The sequence below is a fragment of the Mesoplodon densirostris genome, chromosome 2, assembly GCF_025265405.1.
Source record: "Mesoplodon densirostris isolate mMesDen1 chromosome 2, mMesDen1 primary haplotype, whole genome shotgun sequence".
NCBI classification, from domain to species: Eukaryota; Metazoa; Chordata; class Mammalia; order Artiodactyla; family Ziphiidae; genus Mesoplodon; species Mesoplodon densirostris.
The window spans coordinates 115,151,970-115,171,542 of record NC_082662.1 but is presented as its reverse complement, the minus strand read 5'-3'; the positions used below and the strand labels follow the sequence as shown (position 1 = coordinate 115,171,542).

Here is a 19,573-nt window from a genome sequence, read left to right as displayed (position 1 = left end):
CAGTTTTGACAACTTTCTCAACATGAACACGTTTATTCTTTTTTTTTTCATGTTTGTAGGGTTGAGTGGAAGGCAATGTGAGGTTCACTTAGGAAACTTTAAGACGTCACCCCCCCTCGGAGGAAAATAGTTGCGTCCATTCCCGCCCCGCCACGTGTCACGCGTGTCGGCTAAGAAGGCGGGACCGTGACGTCAGAGTCTGGGCGGTTTGGACGGTTCCAAATGAGTTCTGGTAGGGGAGCTTCTTTAGGCTAGAAGGCTGCCCTAAGAATTAACCTTCTTTCTCTCCATAATCCATTTGTGCAGGCTTTAATTTAAAGTCACGGAAGCACGTGTTGCGGGCTGACAGTCCTCTCCACGGCCATGAAGAAGACGGGGGCGGAACCCCTCCTTGTTGCCACTCCACCGAGTGGCCGCGTCCATTCTGGGCCCGGTGGCCTGATTTAAGGGGTAGGGAAAAGTGTCAGTTTTAGGGATCTCAAAGGGTGGCGGCCCCATGGCTCCGCTGGGAGGCGCCCCGCGGCTGGTGCTGCTGTTCAGCGGGAAGAGGAAATCCGGGAAGGACTTCGTGACCGAGGCGCTGCAGAGCAGGTGTCCGCGGGGCGGGGAAGGGGGAGGACAGGGGAGATCCCGAATCACGTGACACGAGGGGTCTGTTGGGGTGTGATGGAGTGAGCTTTGGAGTTGAGGTCCTCGGGTTGCAGGGCAGAAGGAGCGCTGGGCGGCGAGAAGTGAAGGACTGTCACCGTCACGTAAAACAGCAGTCTGCACACGCCCACCTCAAAGAACCAGGCGGCCACCTCTCCTAAGACTGTAAGCTGTAGGTCTCTCCAAGAAGCATTAGTAACAGTTACTACCACGGCACTTTTTATACATTATTCTTAATCCTCCAGACAGTGTTGCGAGGTGATGGTTACAGAAAAGGAAACTGTGTCACAGATAAAGGATTTGCCTCAGACCACACCTCAGTTGTATCAGACTTCAAAGACGAATCCTTGCCCAACACACCACCTAATCGCTGCGGTTTACTGAGCTTTTATTGTGTGTCACATAGTGTTGTTAGGTACTGCGTGGTATTATTAATCAGTATCTCCATTTCACAGATGAAGAAACTGAGACTCTGAAAAGTTAAAAACAAACAAAAACCCAAACCCAAACTTGCCAGAAACACAAAGTAATCAGTAGATCCAGAACTCAAATTCAGCTTTAGCCTAGCTCCAAGGAATGGGTTCTTTTTGCTTTACCTCACTGCTTCTCCTAATAATACCTTTTGCTCAGGTTTTCTTCCAAAGCAAGGTGTTCTGTGTGGGAGCATTTTTGTTGGGCTAGGAGAGCACAGAAGCCTGAGAACGTGGAGTGGGGCTCCTCTCCTCTTGAAGGCCAGTGTGGTGAGGGTAACAGGAGGCTGCTTTGGGGCACCATGGGGGTTCTAAGAGGTTGCAGAAAAGCCCAGGGCAGAATTTGCCGCCCTAATCTTTCACCACTAAGTATCCGCCACCTTTTCCTAAGTAACATTTCTTCTTACCACCCAACACATAAATCAATTCGTGATCAGAAGCACAGGCTCTGGAATTAGACTGCTGGGGTTCGAATCCTGACTCAACCACTTATTCGATTGTGATCTTGTACAAGTTTCTTTTCTTTTTTAATAAATAAATAAATAAATAATTTATTTATTTATTTTTGGCAGTGTTGGGTCTTTGTTGCTGCGCACGGGCTTTCTCTAGTTGTGGCGAGCGGGGGGCTACTCTCCGTTGCGGTGCACAGGCTTCTCATTGCGGTGGCTTCTCTGGTTGCAGAGCACGGGCTCTAGGCACAGGCTTCAGTAGCTGTGGCACTCGGGCTCAGTAGTTGTGGCACATGGGCTCTAGAGCGCAGGTTCAGTAGTTGTGGCGCATGGGGCTTAGTTGCTCCCCAGCGTGTGGGATCTTCCCGGACCAGGGCTCGAACCTGTGTCCCCTGCATTGGCAGGCGGATTCTTAACCACTGCTCCACCAGGGAAGCCTGTACAAGTTTCTCATGAGAAAGTTTTGTCATCTGTGAGATGGAGATAATAATAGGGTGATTGTAAGGGTTAAATGAGATAATGCACATGAAGGGCTTGGAACAATTCTTGGCATTTAGTAAAGGCATAGGAACTAAATGTTGGCTTTTATATTTATTTTACCCACATTGGCTTTGTTACTTGCAACGGTGCTTTGGGTGAGTCAGTTTTCCTCACTCAACCTCAGTTTCTCATCTGAAACATGGAAATAAGAACATCTATCTCACCATGTCAGTGTTTAAGTGAATCTGTAAGGTCAAGGTCAGGGCAACGTCAGGGCAGAAATCATGTATCTTATTCACATTCGTGTCACCTGGATCCAAATATAGAACCCAACAAATGGTTGGTTGAGTAAATTGAACAACTGAATGAATGAGTTATTTATGTGTGGTGACCAAGTCACTTGAGACTGAGATATCCCTGGCTGTGAGAGAACTAGTTCAGGGGCCCAGCAGTAACTGAATCCAGCCAGAATATTGCCAGGATGTTCACACTGTAATTATGCTTTTATTTGTTTTCCCTGTTAGTTTCAGGGCTCTTTCACATTCGAATTTCATAATAATCCTGTGGGAGACAGAAAAGAAACTGTTATCCCCATTTTACAGATGAGGAAATCAGGGAAGTTGAGACCTGACAAAGTTATATAGATGCCAGTAGCAGAAATGGTGCTTCACTCTTCTGGGGCCTGGAAGCTTTAGGTTAACGGGGTTCGGATCTCCCTGTCTCACAGACTTGGAGCTGATGTGTGTGCTGTCCTCCGGCTCTCCGGTCCACTCAAGGAGCAGTATGCTCAGGTAGGTGGTGGTTCTGTGGCATCTGGTGGGTTGGAAGAAGCCAGCTCCTGAGCTTTGGTTGCTGTGCTGTTGCTTGAATCACTAGCAGCGTCTCTCTGACTCCTTTTGGGAGGGTGGCAGACGGCTCTCCGCTTTCTATAGGTGGACCTTTTGGGGGCATTTTCTGTTTAAGTTTCTTTCCCATTGGCCTTACTCACTTCAGGCCACCTCCCTAGAGCATGTTCAGGAAAGTGTGTCCAGAAAAGGCTGTAGACGTGAGTTGGCAGCTATGATGCCATGTTATTGGTAAGGGTCTGTCCCCTTATTCACAAAATATGACACACATCACCCCCCTCCCCCCATTAAAGCTGGCCAGCAACCACCCTTGGAATTCTCCCCTTAGAAATTTAATCACATGAAAAAAGCAAGATGTAGAACAGTGTATAGAGAATGCTGCATTTGTATAAAAATGGGGAAAATTGTAAATATATTTGCTCATATACTTAGCCATTCAACCAATATTTATGGGGTGCATTCAGCACCGTTCTAGGCGCTTGGGATGTGTAAAAGCCTGGGCAGGATACATAAGAGACTGGACCATTGGCTGCCTCCAGGGAAGGGACCTACATGGCTGGGGAATAGGGGAGGGAGAGAGATTTTTCACTGTAAACGATGTTTATCTTTTGAATTTTGAACCATGTAGATTAAAAAAAAATAGGACTGCAAAAAATAAGTAGGAACTCTCAGGATCTTAGACTTCAGAAAGGGAGCCTGGAGGTTGGGATTAGCTCCCCACACAATGAAGAGCCTGATCTTCGCTTACATTTCTGTCCTTGACCTCTAGGTGCACCCTTCCAGGGACTTGTGCTCATGGCCCCTTGGTCAGTTGGCCTGAGACTGAACTTCTGGGTCCACACAAAATGAATTTGTCCCCTCCTTCCATATGACGGCCCCATCTCCATGGGAAGCATTCTCCTGAACCATCGGGTCTTCTCCCACCACCTAAACAGACCCATTCATAGGGTGGCAGCCTGGGGGATCCTGGGAATAACAGATTCAGTGGTTTTCAATTTTCTTTTTTTTTTTTAGTGGGAACCTTTCCCAAATGAAATTGGATGCAGAAATTCCTTGTATCCAGTAGATAGACTGGGAGTGACTCTGAGTGGAGCGGAGGCACTCAGCCTTCCCCAGTGGGTCTTGGGCACCTCCAAACCCCAGGGCTCAGAGGAGCAGTTTGAAAACCACTGATCTGCTTCCCAACTTCCCAAATTAGGCCCCACTCCAGACCAGTGAGCCAGGCTGGAGGGTGGGGTAGGGTGAGTGGGCAGGAGTTTGCATTTCTAAAACCCCAGTAGGAGATGGATAGGCCAGCCTGCGCCTGCTGTTTTTAAGTCCAGCACCGCTTCATCCATTACTCCCATTTGAAAACAAATTCAAAATGAAATGTTAATGCATTGATTTTTTTAAGTTGCAATGGGGAATATAATTGACAAGCAGACCATAATGCTCCTGGTGGCTAATCTCCCCCTGTGGTAAAGAGTACATGGCGGGGCTTCCCTCGTGGAGCAGTGGTTAAGAATCCACCTGCCAATGCAGGAGACACGGGTTCGAGTCCTGATCCGGGAAGATCCCACATGCCGCGGAGCAACTAAGCCCGTGTGCAACAGCTACTGAGCCTGTGTTCTAGAGCCCACGTGCCACAACTACTGAAGCCCGTGAGCCTAGAGCCCGTGCACCGCAACGAAGAGAAGCCCCTGCTCGCCGCAACTAGAGAAAGCAGCCAAAAAAAAAAAAAAAAAAGTACATGGCAAACTAGTTTATAGTTTATAAATGGGAGATGGCTGCCGGCCCCACTGTGGAATAGGGTGCAGGTAGGTGATTTGACTTGCTGGGTCACGGCCCCTTCAGTTTGTACATGAAGAAACTGAGTCTTTCGGGAGAGGGTCTTGCTGCAGTGAATGCCAGGGGAGCTGAAACCTGAACTGAGTGATGTTTTTCAGACCCCCTCCCATCCTGGGGCCCTCTGGATGGCCCCTCCTGCTTGTCAGTGTCCCTGGAGAAGGGAAGGCTGGGTCTGGAAGGGGTTCCCTAGGGTAGTCAGAATAGCCCCTCCTGCTCCAGGGGTCCAGGAGTGCACAAAGCCAAATGTAGTGATGCTGATGCAGCAAAGGTGGCAGGAATTTGGGGATGAGGAAGGGGGTGAGGGGAAGGGGAGAGAGACAGGGAAGCTAAGTCTCCTGGGCTTTGGGATGGGGACAAACGATGCCAGAGGGGTTGTGGAAGGACACAGAATGTGATGTTTTCAGATTTCCCACTTTAGTTGAAGACTAAGCCTGTGCCCAAGGGAGGTAAACTAATTTCAGGTTTAGTTTAAGCCAGAAATGATTGGGAAGGTAAAACCGTTGCAAAAGAGAAAACCGCATCACACATTTAAAGACAAACTGAAACAATCTCTGGATTATCCCAAGGTGTTTCTTCCATCTGCCAGTGTTTGGGAGTTCTTAGTTGCTAGGGCCCTTTCCCCTGCAGGCCTCTGGCCTGGCAGCAACCTCACGAGTCCTTGCGGCAGCCCTCAGGGAAGGCAGGTGAGGGGAGGGGTGGCCCTCCCTCTGTTTTAGGGAAGACCTAAGCGAGGTTGAGAGGGTGGTGGCATAAACAGAATGTGCGTTGGGCAGGAGCACGGCTTAGACTTCCAGAGACTCCTGGATGCCAGCACCTACAAGGAGCCCTTTCGGAGGGACATGATCCGCTGGGGGGAGGAGAAGCGCCAGGCCGACCCAGGCTTCTTCTGCAGGAAGATCGTGGAGGGCGTCTCCCAGCCCGTCTGGGTAAGTGGGCTCTATGGCAGCATAAGGAAAATCTGTCTCCCCAGCCGTCTGCCTCTCCCCAGACATATCTCACATGTGTCCATTTCTCTCTTCCCACGGCCACTCCCCTGGTCCAAACTCCTGCTGTCTCTCACCCAGACAGTCGTAGTAGCCCTCACACTGGTGCCTGCTTTGGCTCTTGTTCCTTGTGATCCATGCATCACACAGCAGCCAGAGTGACCTTTTAAAAACATCAACCAAGTCATGTTTAGAACCCTTTGTTCCACTGTTTTGATGGACAAAATCAAAATCTGTAATGTGAACTTCTGGGCCTTGAATGATTGGCTCCTGCTGCCCTTTTAGCCTCCTTACTCCTTAAGCCGCAGCAACACTGGCCTTCTCTCTGTTCCTCAAATAAATCAAACCCCTTCTGGAATCAAGGCCTTTGCCCGTGTCCTTCTGCCTGCCCGGACTGCCCTTGCTTTCCCTCTTCACCTGGTTAGCTCCAGCTCAGCTCCCATGGCACCTCCACAGGGAAGACTTCCCTGATGCCCAGGTCTTAACTGGCGCTCCTGGTCAGGTGCTCCCATAGCACCTTATTACCCTTTTCCTTCCTCATTCATTCTGGCAGCCAGTAGTATCTTCTTGTAGCAGGACTGGTTCCAGGTGATTTGGGGATACATCATGTGAAAATCTGATGAAGTCCCTGCTCTCAGGGTACTTACATTATAGCTGGGGGCAGAGGGAGTTAGGCCCTAAAAAAATATAGAATATGTCAGGTGGAGATAAATACTAAGGGACAAAATAAAGCAGGCCAGGACTCTGAGGAGGGCTGGGTTGCTGCTTTATTAAGAGTATCAGGGAAGGTCTCATTGATGTGATGACATTTGAGCAGGACCTGAAGGAAGTAAGGGAGTGACCCAAATGGGTTTTTGTGGGTGAAGGGAGAGTGGCAGGAGGTGAGGTCAGATCATGAAGATTCTCTGGAAGAGCCTGGGGTTTCTCTTGAGTGAGATGGGGACTCACTGGAGGGTTTGGAGCAGAGGAGAGGCATGGTCTGCTCTAAGGTTTACAAAGCTCTCCCTGGCTGCTGCGGGAGGTCAAGAATGGAAGCAGAGAGGCCAGGCAGAGGATCTTTCCACAAGACAGCAAAATGGCCGTGGCTCGGCTCGGGGTGGTGGTAGAGTGGAGAGAAGGGGAGGATTCTGCACAGATTTTGAGGATAGAACCAATAGGATTTCCCGATATGATGGCTCTGGGAGACAAATCCAAGGGTTTTGTTCAGAGTAGCTAGACAGATGGAGTTGTGATTTTCTGAGACAGGGATGGTGTGGAGGAACAGGTCTGGGGAGAAAATCAGGAGTTCAGTTTCACAGTGGTAAGGTCGAGATGCTTGTTGATACGCGCTGTGATTACATGGTAATTAGTGAAGCTGCATCTTTAGAGTCTGTCTCTCCCACCAGACAGTGAGCATCCTGAGGGCAAGCACCAGGTCTGTTGTGCTCACCACTCTATCCCCAGTGCCTAGCACAGTGCCCGGCACACAGTAGGTGTTTGACATAGTACTTGTTTAAGAGCTGGGTGAATGAACATGTCCACAGCATGGACAAAAACAGCTGACCTCTTTATTCGCTTATTCATTCGTTCATTGACCGTGTGCTCCTGAGTGCTCCTTATGTGTCAGAGGGTGCTAAGGGCCAGGGATAGAGCAGTGAATGGAGACAAAGTCCTTCCCCTCATGGAGCTGACTCTACAGAGTGCAGATCAGGCAATAAACACACAAACAGATAAATAGTGACGGTTTCATGAATACTTAGTGCTCAGAGAAAAATAAAAAGCATATAAGAATTGAAAGGGACAGGAAGAGAGCCAGGAAGGATGGTAGGGACAGCCTCTCCGAGGAGGTGATATTTGAGCAGAAACCTCCATGAAGCAAGGGAGCCTCCCTCATGATTATCTCGGCAGAGGAAGTAGGATGTGCAAAGGCCCTGAGGAGGAGACCTGGTTGGTATGTTTAAGAAACAGCAAGGTTTTCAGTTGGCTGCAGCAGAATGAATGAAGGGTAAATGATGGGAAATAGGTGCCAGATCTTATAGGTCCTTGTAAGTTGGGGTGAGAGCTTTGGATTGTATTAGAATTATGGGAAACCTTTGAGAGATTTAGGGCAAGGGACTGACAGGAATCACATTTACATTTTAAAAGGTGCTGGGGGCAGGGACCGATTAGGGTATCTTTGTTTCTGGCCCCAGTTTGCTCATCTGTCAAATGAGTGCATTGGACTGGCTGATCTGACTTCAAAGCTTGAGGCCTCTTCTTCAGCTCAGCGATGACTGACATGACCGTAGAATACAGTGTGGGCATATCGGGCTGCAGACTGCAGCAGTCAGGAAAGGGCTGCCTGGAGGGAGGAGGGGATGTCCGTCCCAGCTGGCTGGGTAATAATGGGGAATGGGGCTACACTTTTCTGGGTTTTGTAGTCCATGCTCCTGTTTATTTGGACTGGGTCTGGGCCTTCCCCTCTTTCTCCCTTACCCCCAGTGCCTTGTCCTGTTGCTCCCTGCACCATGCCCCTGTTGGTCACTTGTTTGTGTCCTTTCCCTGCAGCTGGTGAGTGACACACGGAGGGTGTCTGACATCCAGTGGTTTCGGGAGGCCTATGGGGCTGTGACGCAGACGGTCCGCGTGGTGGCCACAGAGCAGAGCCGACAGCAGCGGGGCTGGGTGTTCACACCAGGTGAGCTGCTCACAACCTCTACCCCAAGGCTCGGCACGCAGGCCAGCCGCCCCACCTGTAGACCAGGCCACCCACTCCTGGGCTCTTGGTCTGGTCTTCCGCTGTCTCCCTGGCAGGATGTGGGGAGTGAGCAGGGGATTATAAAAAGGAGTCTGAGGCCTGGGGCTCAGGAGCACCTCCAGATTAAAAAGTGGAGTTGGGTAGAGGATGGTATCCTTGGGGATGAAGGTTGCCCTGTGACCTTGGCCTGGTATCCTTACCTGGGCTGCCTTCTCCAGGCCAGTGGGCTTCTGGAGGTCTGGCTGGGACCCATTCCCCTGGTCCTTCACCTTTGCTTTCCAGCCTGGTGGGGGGACTGACAGTGGGTCAGAGGGTGGGCCTGACCAACTTCACTCCTGTTTGATTAACAGAGTAGGGGGAGGGGGAAGAGGAAGCTCTACTAGGCAGCCTTACTGGTGCCAGCCCAGGACCTACTCTGTGGCAGTTCAGAGGCATAGCTCATATGTCTTCCCTGCCCTAGGTCATTGTGACTCGGGGAAGTTCAGATCAGTGGGTACGACCCTTCCTAATGGCTGCTCACCTCCTGGGCACTCACTCTGGCCAGGCCCATGCTAAGCCCTTTAAACATTATCTCACTTTATAGTAGCAGCAAACCCACCAGGTAGATGCTCTTATTACCATTCTCATTGTCAGGTGAGAATGGCACACCCTGCCTTCCAAGAGAACTGAATCACAGATACAGGGATAGAAATGGACACAACCAGCTTCACATAAAATGAAAACAAAATGGCCATTTGGGTTGTCTGTGGTTTGAGATGGCAGTGACAAGTGAAGACTTAAGTCAGCGGGACCCTCTGTGGGGCTCAGGTGGCTGTGGACTGCTGAACCTGCTATCCTGGTGTTTCATGGGGTGGGGAAGTGCCCTCTGGGGTAAGTGGAGCTTGGTTCCGGAGGGACCGAGGGGAGTGCGAGAGAGGGTGGCTCCATGTGGGGTCAGCAGGCCACAATGCCCGATGCCTGGTGTTTGTCAGGAGGGATGGGGCCTGACCTCGCCATACCTCCTCTGCAGGGGTGGATGATGCTGAGTCAGAATGTGGCCTGGACAACATCGGGGCCTTCGATTGGGTCATTGAGAACCACGGAGATGAGCAGCGCCTGGAGGAGCAGCTGGAGCAGCTGATAGAATTTGTCCGCTCCAGGCTTTAGCTGGCAGGTTCTAGGAGTGAGTGGGGGCTGCCAGGGTGAGGGTGGGCTCCCTGGGCCGAACATGTGGTTGCCGATGCTGGCCGAGGTTGGGGGAGCAGACAGAGGGCCTGGGTCAAGGTTTCTGGGGGCTGGTAGATGTCAGACAAGTTAAGAAACCACCAGGGACCTCATTTCTTTGCGGAAAGGACAGCCCTACCTCTTTACAAGGAGACTTAAAGGGCAGAGGGGTGTGAGTTGGCTGTGCTTGAAGCAGAAGCATCACCACCTCCATGGGCGCCAGACCTGTCAGCCTGTGGTGGCCTTGCTTCCCCGTCTGGATGCTTTCAGCCTCTTGTTCTCGTCAAGAGCCTGGGGATCCCCAGTGTGGATACTAATAAACCTTCTTGGAGCACCTGCTCAGAGCTGGACATCTCTCATTTCCCAGATGACAACCCAGCCTGTGTGGCTCCGTAGGGCCTGGGTTGTCCTGGTGGCTGTGGGTTTCTGCTCTGCCTCCCAGCTGGGCGGGAACATATCCTGCAGAGGCTGACCTTGATCCGGGCCAAGTGGGTAAAGGCTTGTATGTGTCTGAGGCAGGATTGGAGTCTGAGGGTCTTATCTTCTGGGATGGCCCCAAGAGAGGCTCAGCATTCCACAGAAAGTGCCACCAGCAAGTACCCAGAGGGACTGGGGTATCATAGAGGGGCAGAGGCACCAGAGCTTGATGGCACCTGGTAACCATTGTTTGGCCCTGGGCAAGTCACCATAAACCTCAGCTTTCCCGTAGAAGGCCTTGGACTTGACCCCTTTTATTTATATAGCCTTATACAATTTCTAAATTTCTTCCAGATTCTTCACAGCCACCCTGTGAAATATTCAAGGAGGGCATTTTCATCTGCATTTAGCAGATGCCAAGGACTCAGAGAAGTGAACAACTTGCCCAGGGTGGAGGGTTAGTATGTATTTGTGCTCCGGCCAGGACACAGGCTGCCTGACTCCTGACCAGGCCCCTCGGCCACGTGCCTTTGGGGTACGGTGCAAAGACCTGTGGCTCCTGGCCGTCCTCAGGCCTAGCCTGAACCCGCCAACTCTCTGGCCCTGGCTTTGTTCTCCTACAAATCCTGTGGGTTCTCACTGATAAGGGGACAACCAAAGAAATTCCATCAGTTTCACCGTGACCCAAACTGAACTCTACATATTCCTGCCCACGTCTCCTCCCTACATCACCTCTTCCTGATGCTAGTTCCCTGGCTCTTCAGTTAACCAGGCCTGAAAGCTTGACAGTCATCATGGACTACTCCATGTCCCCTGACCCCCGGCTAATCAGCCCCCAGGTTCTGTTAACCTGCCCTCCCTGTGTCTGCTACTGTAGGGAAGTCTGTGTGCCCGATGTGTAGTGAGGCCAAACAATACTAAAACCTCAGAGTTTGGAGCAGAGAAAGGTTTATTGCAGGGCCGTGCAAGGAGACAGGTGGCTCATGTCTTAAAAACGCTGAACTCCCCTCAAGCTTTCAGCAAAGCCCTTTTATAGGAAAGGTGAGGGAGGGCTGTGGTTAGTTGTTGCAAACTTCTTTGGTATCAGATCCTTTGTTCTTGAGGTCAGGTCACGGTCAGGTCACGATGTTCCTGTAATCCTCCACCAAAACAAATGTTATTCTCTGTTCTAACCAGAAAGGGCAAGGTCCCAAAGGCTCAACTTTTACTCTCTGAGGTCCAGGTCCTGGCTAAGAGGAGGGGGTCCCTGCAGAGGTCAGGTACCCTGCCGGGAGCGTTGGTTAAGCACCTAGTCTGGGTCTTACCGCCAGTGCCCAGGCCCGGCTGAAGAGGCAGATCTCAGCTTGCAGCACCCTCAGGGCCAGGTCCCCAGACCCTGCCCAGCCATCATCACTGAGGGAGCCAGGTGCCCAAGGACCCAACTGGCCCTCAGGCTCCTCAGGCCACCCAAACGGCGGGGCCAGGTCACGCAGACTACGAGCCATGTAGACTGCTGCTGCCATTAGGGTCGCAGAGGCGGGGATGGGGGAGAGGTTCACTGCAGCCTCAAGGCCTGGGCCCAGCCAGTGGGCGGCCATGGAGCGGGCGTGAGCTCTGCAGGACACAGACTTCAGCCTGTCGCTGGGCGCCCAGCTCATCCGCAGGCCCCGAGGCCAGAAGGCCTGGAGGGCCCCGGGGAGAAGGCTGTGACCCGCCTTTTACCGCACTCTCTGACACAAGGACCACTGCCAGGCCGACTGTTGGTGGGGCGGGGCCACTAACCGCGGCGCTCAGGGTCTCGCACTAACAGGCGCGAGCTAAGGGCTGCGTCCCCGCCCCGCCCCTATTACGCGTCTTCTCTCTGGGATTCTCACTGGAAGGTAAACTCCCTGATGGTTGGGGCGTGTCTGTCTTGTAGTTGTAGCCCTGCCTCCCAGAGTTGTAGGCCCACAGTGGGCACTCAGAAAACGGATGTGATTGGATGCACGGTGAGGCAGGACTGTAGGAGTCACGCTGGAATCAGGTGGTGATCATGCTGTACATGTTTCCTCATCTTCACCTGGAGGCTCTGACCCAGCCCCTGGGGCCTGGTACCTCTGCTCCCCGCTGGCATTGAGCCAGGACTGGCTTGGAGGCCACTGGGGTCCTTTCCAACGCAGAGACTCCGCCTCCTCGGGGCTCTTCTCAGCGTTGACAGCCGAGGCTCTTTGTGAGGTCATTTCCCCCTCCGTGTGGTACCAGACCGAGAGATCACAGATATGTTTTTTTTTTTTCTTCCTAGCTTTATTGAGCTATAATTGACATAATTGACATATAATATTGTATAAGTTTAAGGTGATATGATATCACATGATATATATATATATATTTTTTGCGGTCCGCGGGGCTCTCACTGCTGTGGCCTCTCCCGCTGCGGAGCACAGGCGCCGGACGAGCAGACTCAGCAGCCATGGCTCACGGGCCCAGCCGCTCCGTGGCATGTGGGATCTTCCTGGACTGGGGCACAAACCCGTGTCCCCTGCATCGGCAGGCGGACTCTCAACCACTGCGCCACCAGGGAGCCCCAACATGATTTTTTTTTTTAAATAGGTACTTTTATTTATTTATTTATTTATGGCTGTGTTGGGTCTTTGTTTCTGTGCGAGGGCTTTCTCCAGCCGTGGCAAGCGGGGGCCACTCTTCATCGCGGTGCGCGGGCCTCCGACTATCGTGGCCCCTCCTGTTGCGGAGTACAGGCTCCAGACGCGCAGGCCCAAAAATTGTGGCGCGCAGGCCCAAAAATTGTGGCCCACAGGCCTAGTTGCTCCGCGGCACGTGGAATCCTCCCAGAGCAGGGCTCGAACCCGTGTCCTCTGCATTGGCAGGCAGAGTCTCAACCACTGCACCACCAGGGAAGCCCCCCAACATGATATTTTGATACATGTATATATTATGAAATGATTACCACAGAATAAGGGTAGTTAACACCTCCGTCACTTCACATAACTGCCATTTTTTTGGGTGGTGGTGAGAACTAAATGCAACCTCCAGGTATATAATACAGTATCGCTAAGTACAGTGACTATGTGGTACATTAGATCCCCAGAACTTATTCATCTCATAACTGGAAGTTTGTAACCTCTAGCCAACATCTCTGCATTTCTCCCGCTCCTAGCCCTTGGCAACCACCATTTTACTTTTGTTTCTATGAGTTCAGCTTTTTAAAATTCCATATATAAGTGAGATCATGCAGTATTTGTCTTTCTTTGTCTGAATTATTTCACTTAGCATAATGCCCTCAAAGTTCATCCATGTTGTTGCCAAAGTCAGGGTTTCCCTCCTTTTTTTTTCTGGTTGAATAATATTCCATTCTGTGTATATATATCACACTTTCTTGATCCATTTGTCCACTGATGAACAATTAGGTTGTTTCCATATCTTGGCTATTGTAAATAATGCTACAATGAACATGGGGGTGCAGATATGTCTTTGAGATAGTTATTTCCTTTCCTTCAGATATATCAGATCTATCTATCTATCTCCTTCCTTAAATATCAAGGAGGCAGGGATGAAGCAGAGAAGGGGAGGTGGCTCTCATATGCCCTTGGTAGGGGTACTGAGCTGGTTCCTGGCTCTGGGTATTTGGAAGAGTCACAGGATGTGACTTGGGAAGCCAGCGGGTCCACTCCCCACCCTTTGACAAGTTGGCACTGATGCCTCTTAACATGGGAGGCCCCAGTGGCTAACCAGTCACTTCTGATGGACTTGAAGTTTTTCTACACTTAAAAAAAAATCCCAAACTGATATTTCTCTAAATATCAAAATCAGTAATAACCCTGACTTATGATACCCTATGTTTTGATGAGAGCTTTAGCTGCTTTTTGTTCAAGACATTTTGTCTGTGGTTATGATCTCGGAGTATAGCTCTTATTTTTTAATATTATGTATATGTTCTTATATTTTTTATAAGATTAAAAAAAATATATATATATATATATTTATTTATTTATTTATGGCTGTGTCGGGTCTTCTTCGCTGCACACAGGCTTTCTCTAGTTGCGGCGAGCAGGGGCTACTCTTCGTTGCGGTGCGTGGGCTTCTCATTGTGGTGGCTTCTCTTGTTGTGGAGCACGGGCTCTAGGCCCACAGGTTTTAGTAGTTGTGGCTCACGGGCTTAGTTGCTCCATGGCATGAGAGATCTTCCCAGACCAGGGCTCTAACCCGTGTCCCCTGCATTGGCAGGTGGATTCTTAACCAGTGCGCCACCAGGGAGGTCCCTATATGTTCTTTTAATAATTATTTGTATCACTAACATTCTCTTAAAAATTTTATTATTCCACTTCTAAACTGCTGAGTTGAGGCGTAGTTGGCATGTAATAACTGCACATATTTAAAGTGTACAATTTGATAAGTTTTGACATTTGTATTGATATATATCCATGAAACCAGTATCATAATCACAATGAACATATCCATCACCCTCAAAAGCTTCACCATGTCTCCTTCTCTTGCCTCTCCCAACCCCTGTCCCCAGGCAGCCACTGGTTTGCCTTCTGTCTCTATAGATTAGTTTGCATTTTCAATAATTTTGTATAAATGAGTCATACAGTATACATTTTTTTTTGGTCTGATTTCTTTCACTTAGCATAATTATTTGAGATCCATCTACATTATTGCAGGTTCATGTCAATAGTTCATTTCTTTTTATTGCTGGTGTGTGGTATGAATATATCACCATTGTCTGTCCATTGACCTGCCGGATGTTTGGGTTGTTTCCAGTGTTTGGATATGACAAATAAAGGCAGCTATGAACATTTATGTACAAGTTTTTGTGTGGACATGTATTTTCATTTCTCTTGGGTAGATACCTTCTTAACTTTTTAAGGAACTGCCAAACTGTTTTCCAAATTGGTTGTACTACATGTCCACCAGTACCGAATGAGAGTTCCATTTGCTTCATATCCTCACCAATACTTGGTATGGTCAGTCTTTTTAATTTTACCTATTCTAGTAGGCATATAGTGGTACCTCATTAGCATTTTATTTGCATTTCTCTAATGATTAATTTGTTACAAATCCTATGTTCAGTTTTGATAAAATCTCTCAACAAACTAGGAATAGAATGGAAGATCCTCTACCTGAAAAAGAACATCTACAAAAGTCCTATAGCTAACAGCACACTTTATAGTGAAATACTAAATGCTTTCACTCTAAGACTGGGAATGAGGCAGGGTTGTCCACTCTTATCACCTATTCAACATCATATTGGAGGTTCTGGTCAGTGCAATAAGACAAGAAAAAGAAATAGAAGGCATCCAGATTGGGACCGAAGAAGTAAAACTGTGTTTATTCATATATGACATGATCATTTAATAGAAAATTTGATGGAATCTCCAAAAAAACTACTAGAACTGATAAGTGAGTTCAACAAGATTTCAGGATATAAGATCAATACATAAAAATCAATTGGGGCTCCCCTGGTGGCACAGTGGTTAAGAATCCGCCTGCCAATGCAGGGGACATGGGTTCGGGCCCTAGTCTGGGAGGATCCCACATGCCCTGGAGCAACTAAGCTCATGCACCACAACTGCTGAGCCTGCGCTCTGGAGCCCACGAGCCACAACCACTGAAGCCCGTGTGCCACAACTGCTGAAGCCCACGTGCCTAGAGCCTGTGCTCTGCAACAACAAAAGAAGCCACTGCAATGAGAAGCCCGCGCACCACAATGAATAGTAGCCCCTGCTCACCTCAACTAGAGAAAGCCCTTGTGCAGCAACGAAGAGCCAACACAGCCAAAAATAAATAAATAAATTTACAAAAAAAAGTAAACCTTTAAAAAAAATAGCATAAAAACATGGAATAGAGATAAATCTGATAAAAGACATGCCAAACCTGTACACTGAAATCTATAAAACATTGCTGAGAGGAATTAAAGAAGACCTAAAAAACAGAGATTATACCATATTCATAGATTAGAAAACTCAATATTAAGATATTCATTTTTATTGACATCATTACATACAGTGAAATGTACTGATCTTAAGTGTACAATTCAGCAAGTTTGACAAATGTGCACACCTGCGGAACAAAACTCCTTTATAAGATAGAGACATTTCCATCACTCTAGGTTTCTTTTTAACCCTTCCCAGTCAACCTCTGTCCTCCCAGAAACAACTATTATTTTGATTTCTTTCACCATAGATTAATTTTGCCTATTCTGGAATTTCATATAAATAGCTAACATCCAATTTTAAAACACATTCACAATTATTTATTATTTATTTATTTATTTATTGGCCATGCCATGTAGCTTGCCAGTCTTAGTTCCCCACCAGGGATTGAACCTGGGCCACGGCACTGAAAGTGTGGAGTCCTAACTACTGGGCCACCAGGGAATTCCCCAACGATAATTTATTTTTTAGACTTAACTGGTCTACTGCTCACTTTCAATTCTTTAATGATACCTCAACTTCCCCATGTTTGAATTTTGTATTTTAATTTCTCTCGAGACAGTTGATGTGTCTTCAAATGCTTTTTTCAAAAAGGGCATGTGGGTGATATAATTTTCTGAACCCCTATGAAAGAGAGAATGACATTCTGTTGCCTCTACACGTGGACAATGACTTGGCTGGCTTAGGATTCGTGACCTGGTTCCACTCTCTGCTTGTGTTTGATATTGCAGAGTCTGAGGTCACCTTGAGTTTTGTTCCTTTGAAGATAACCTTCTTTTTCTGTCTGGATGCTTTGGATTTTTTTTTTTTTTTGGCCTTCATTTTTAAAATTCAAATTCTGGCATTCTCCAAGGCAGAATGTGGACATGTTTCAAGAGAAAAAAGTTGGCGCTCATTGTTCCCTATAAAGTGTTATGGAGAAATGAGATGGAAATTTAAATGGTTTCATACATCCAAGTGCCTGCTGCGACGTGAAGTCCCCTTGACAGATGTTGCCTCTCTCAACGTCTTGGGGAGCTCCCCTCTGGTTTGAGGAGTTGGTCTCAGGGATGACAAATTCTCACTCTCTGAAAGCATATTTGGGTTTTGGAAACAGCCAAATGAAATCTGGTGCTAAATTCTGCTGAGGGGAGTGAGGTGAGAGATGCACTTTTTGGCTAGAATAAATAATGCCTATAGTGGAACAACTCTAAAACTTCCTCAAGGCCAGTTCTAGAGAGGAATTTTTAAAAGTTGTCTTATTGTCCATGCCTCTGTGCCTTTGGATATGCCATTCCCTCTGCCTGCAGTGCCCTTTCAGTGGCTTTCACTTGGACCTTCACAACTAAGGGTTGGACCACTGCACTCCCTGAGTGTCTCGTAGTGTGTGCTTTCTCACTGCTCCATCACTCTGTGAGCAATTCAGGAAAGGTTTTTTTGTTTGTTTGTTTTTTGAATCTTTGTCTGGTGCCTGGCATGTAGTAGGTCTTAATAAATGTTTGCGGAAATGGAAAAGCTTTTTAAATGTTAGGAGAGAATATGACCTCCCAAGCTTACTATCTTGAATTCGTCAATGTTCGTTTGGACATATAAAGTTATGGAGAGTGTGTCTGAAGCAACAACTCACTGACTCCTGTTGCATTACTCTTATTTATAAACAGTGGTGTGCTGGTAAATGTTGAAAAATTGGCTCTCTGAGGGGAAGAAAGACCCCATTTGACCATTTCTGTGATGTAAATACTCCTGCTATGGCTGATTTCAAGCTACTAACGTCATGTCAACTGGCTAGCAAAATTCCTGAACATTTAAAAATTAGCTCTTGCAAGCTTGCTCCAGTACATCACCATGAAAATTCTACACCTCTTTTTGTTTTTCCACCATTACCCAGTTTGTCTGGGTGGCTTTTTTGCTGTTTATACAGCACATGTGTTGTATATTTTATCCCTTGCATCAGTCCAATTATTACTCTTATCCTCAGAGACTAAGGGACTTCTCCAAGGTGGCAAAGCTTTCCTGTCTATTCCTGGGTTTGGTCTCTGTCTGGAGCTCACTGCCAGCACCATGAGGGGCTGGAGAGATATGTGTTTTGCCCAGTCTTCTGTTTGCTGGTGTTGAGGTGAGCTGCCTGGAAGGACCCAAGGACCTGTTCTTGGCCCAGGACGTCCCTGCTGGCAACCAAGCTGTGACGTTTGATGGCCTTTGTCATGTTCACTTGTGACCTGATGAACAGGTGACAAGGAGGTTTGCAATTTTTATTATATGGGGATGAGCAGCTGTCACTTTCATGGCCTAATTCAGGATCTGGATGGTGCCTCATTGTCTGACAGCTGAGTGAAGTGATGCGCTCCTCTTTACAGTTTAGAGTTTTAACCTATTTCTTCCAGGTGCATCCAGGGAGTGTCCAGTCAAAGCTGAGTTCCTCAGGAGCCCAAGCTGAGGGCGATGAGGGCTCCCCCAGGAGGTGAGAGATGGACCTGCTGCCTGCCTCCTGCTTTGGTGGTGGGTTTTTTTTTTTTGATGTGCACCATTTTTAAAGTCTTTATTGAATTTGTTACAATATTGCTTCTGTTTTATGTTTTGGTTTTTTGGCCGTGAGGCATGTGGGATCTTAGCTCCCCGACCAGGAATTGAACCCGCACCCCCTGCATTGGAAGGTAACGTCTTAACCACTGGACCGCCAGGGAAGTCCCTCCTGCTTGGTTTTTGTCTTAAATGATAACCAGTTTCAGGGCCTGTGGAAGGTCTGTGTTAGGGACTGTTAGGTTTTCTGGGGAGTCACCCAGATATGTGACATCATAGAAAGCAAGTACTGTAGTGGAACTCAGTGATCTAGCTTCAGATCCTTCACTTACAGATGAGGAAACTGAGGCCCAGTGAGGGGAAGTGTTTTGCTCAACGTCATACAGCAATAGTGGCAATACCAGGACTAGGCCCCAGGGCTCCTGACTCCCCATGCAGGTCTCATCCCCTGCCCTTCGTTTCCCTGTGGGAGCATGAGCCTTGTGCCCTTTATCAGAGGGTGGCAGAGAAGGCCCAGCTTGAGCTCTTGGGAGCTCTGCCAGGTTCCCTGCTTCCTGGGTTTTTCCAGACTTCCCTGAGGAGGCTGGGCCACCTGCCTATGCCACCTGGTGTGTTCTGTTTAGATGAGTCAAGCTGTACCAGGAGAGGCCACAGAGGCCGCTTCCCAGGAGGGAACACTCGTGGCGTGAGGGGGATGAGGAAGGGAGAGATGGGTGTACACCTGGACCTGCCGTTCCTCGGAGGCTGGGGCTGGGATGCTGGAGGTGGAGGGCCGTGCCCTGCACCACGGCTGCTTTCCATCTGGGCGTTGACAGTGTCTGCTAGGTGGAGACCTTCCCAGCAATGTCCCTGTGTCGTGAAAGCTCTGGTGAATTTCCAGGCACACCCAGACCTGAGCCAGTGGTACTTTTGGCAACTCATGTTTCCTGCTGCTGTGGCTGGCTGGTCCCGTAAGGTGGTGTGGAGGCCCCAGGACATCTGGCCTGGGCTGATCATTGTCCTAGCAGATCTGGGATGTTCCAGGAACTATGATAAGCCCTGTTGAGTATTGGCCAAGCAAGCCAGGAAGGGCAGGGAGCTGAGGCCTTGGATCCATTTGGCAAAGTCATTCTCAGCACCTGCCCTCT

At 48.7% G+C, this 19,573-nt stretch overlaps 1 protein-coding gene across 3 annotated transcripts; it reads left to right on the top strand.

The window, feature by feature from the left end:
• The first annotated feature begins 317 nt into the window (after positions 1-317).
• PMVK (phosphomevalonate kinase) lies at positions 318-18,329 on the top strand. Of its 3 annotated transcripts, XM_060088057.1 has the most exons (6): positions 318-591; positions 2,775-2,838; positions 5,493-5,645; positions 8,229-8,358; positions 9,428-9,580; positions 18,311-18,329. In XM_060088057.1, the coding sequence occupies exons 1-5, from the start codon at positions 497-499 to the stop codon at positions 9,562-9,564; spliced, it is 579 nt and encodes a 192-aa protein (XP_059944040.1). In that variant the 5' UTR covers positions 318-496; the 3' UTR covers positions 9,565-9,580; positions 18,311-18,329. The 3 variants fall into 3 exon arrangements, with proteins under 3 accessions (XP_059944040.1, XP_059944030.1, XP_059944049.1); XM_060088047.1 differs by lacking the exon at positions 18,311-18,329 and having other exon boundaries at positions 320-591; positions 9,428-9,948; XM_060088066.1 differs by lacking the exons at positions 318-591; positions 18,311-18,329 and having other exon boundaries at positions 2,786-2,838; positions 5,612-5,645; positions 9,428-9,948.
• The last annotated feature ends 1,244 nt before the right edge of the window (positions 18,330-19,573 follow it).

Bases quoted from the DNA above. Each gene is read 5' to 3' on its own strand.
- PMVK (XM_060088057.1), top strand. From the start codon at position 497: ATGGCTCCGCTGGGAGGCGCCCCGCGGCTGGTGCTGCTGTTCAGCGGG. The intron at 592-2,774 runs GTGTCCGCGGGG...CCTGTCTCACAG, and splicing joins ACCGAGGCGCTGCAGAGCAG to ACTTGGAGCTGATGTGTGTG. The intron at 8,359-9,427 runs GTGAGCTGCTCA...CCTCCTCTGCAG, and splicing joins GGGCTGGGTGTTCACACCAG to GGGTGGATGATGCTGAGTCA.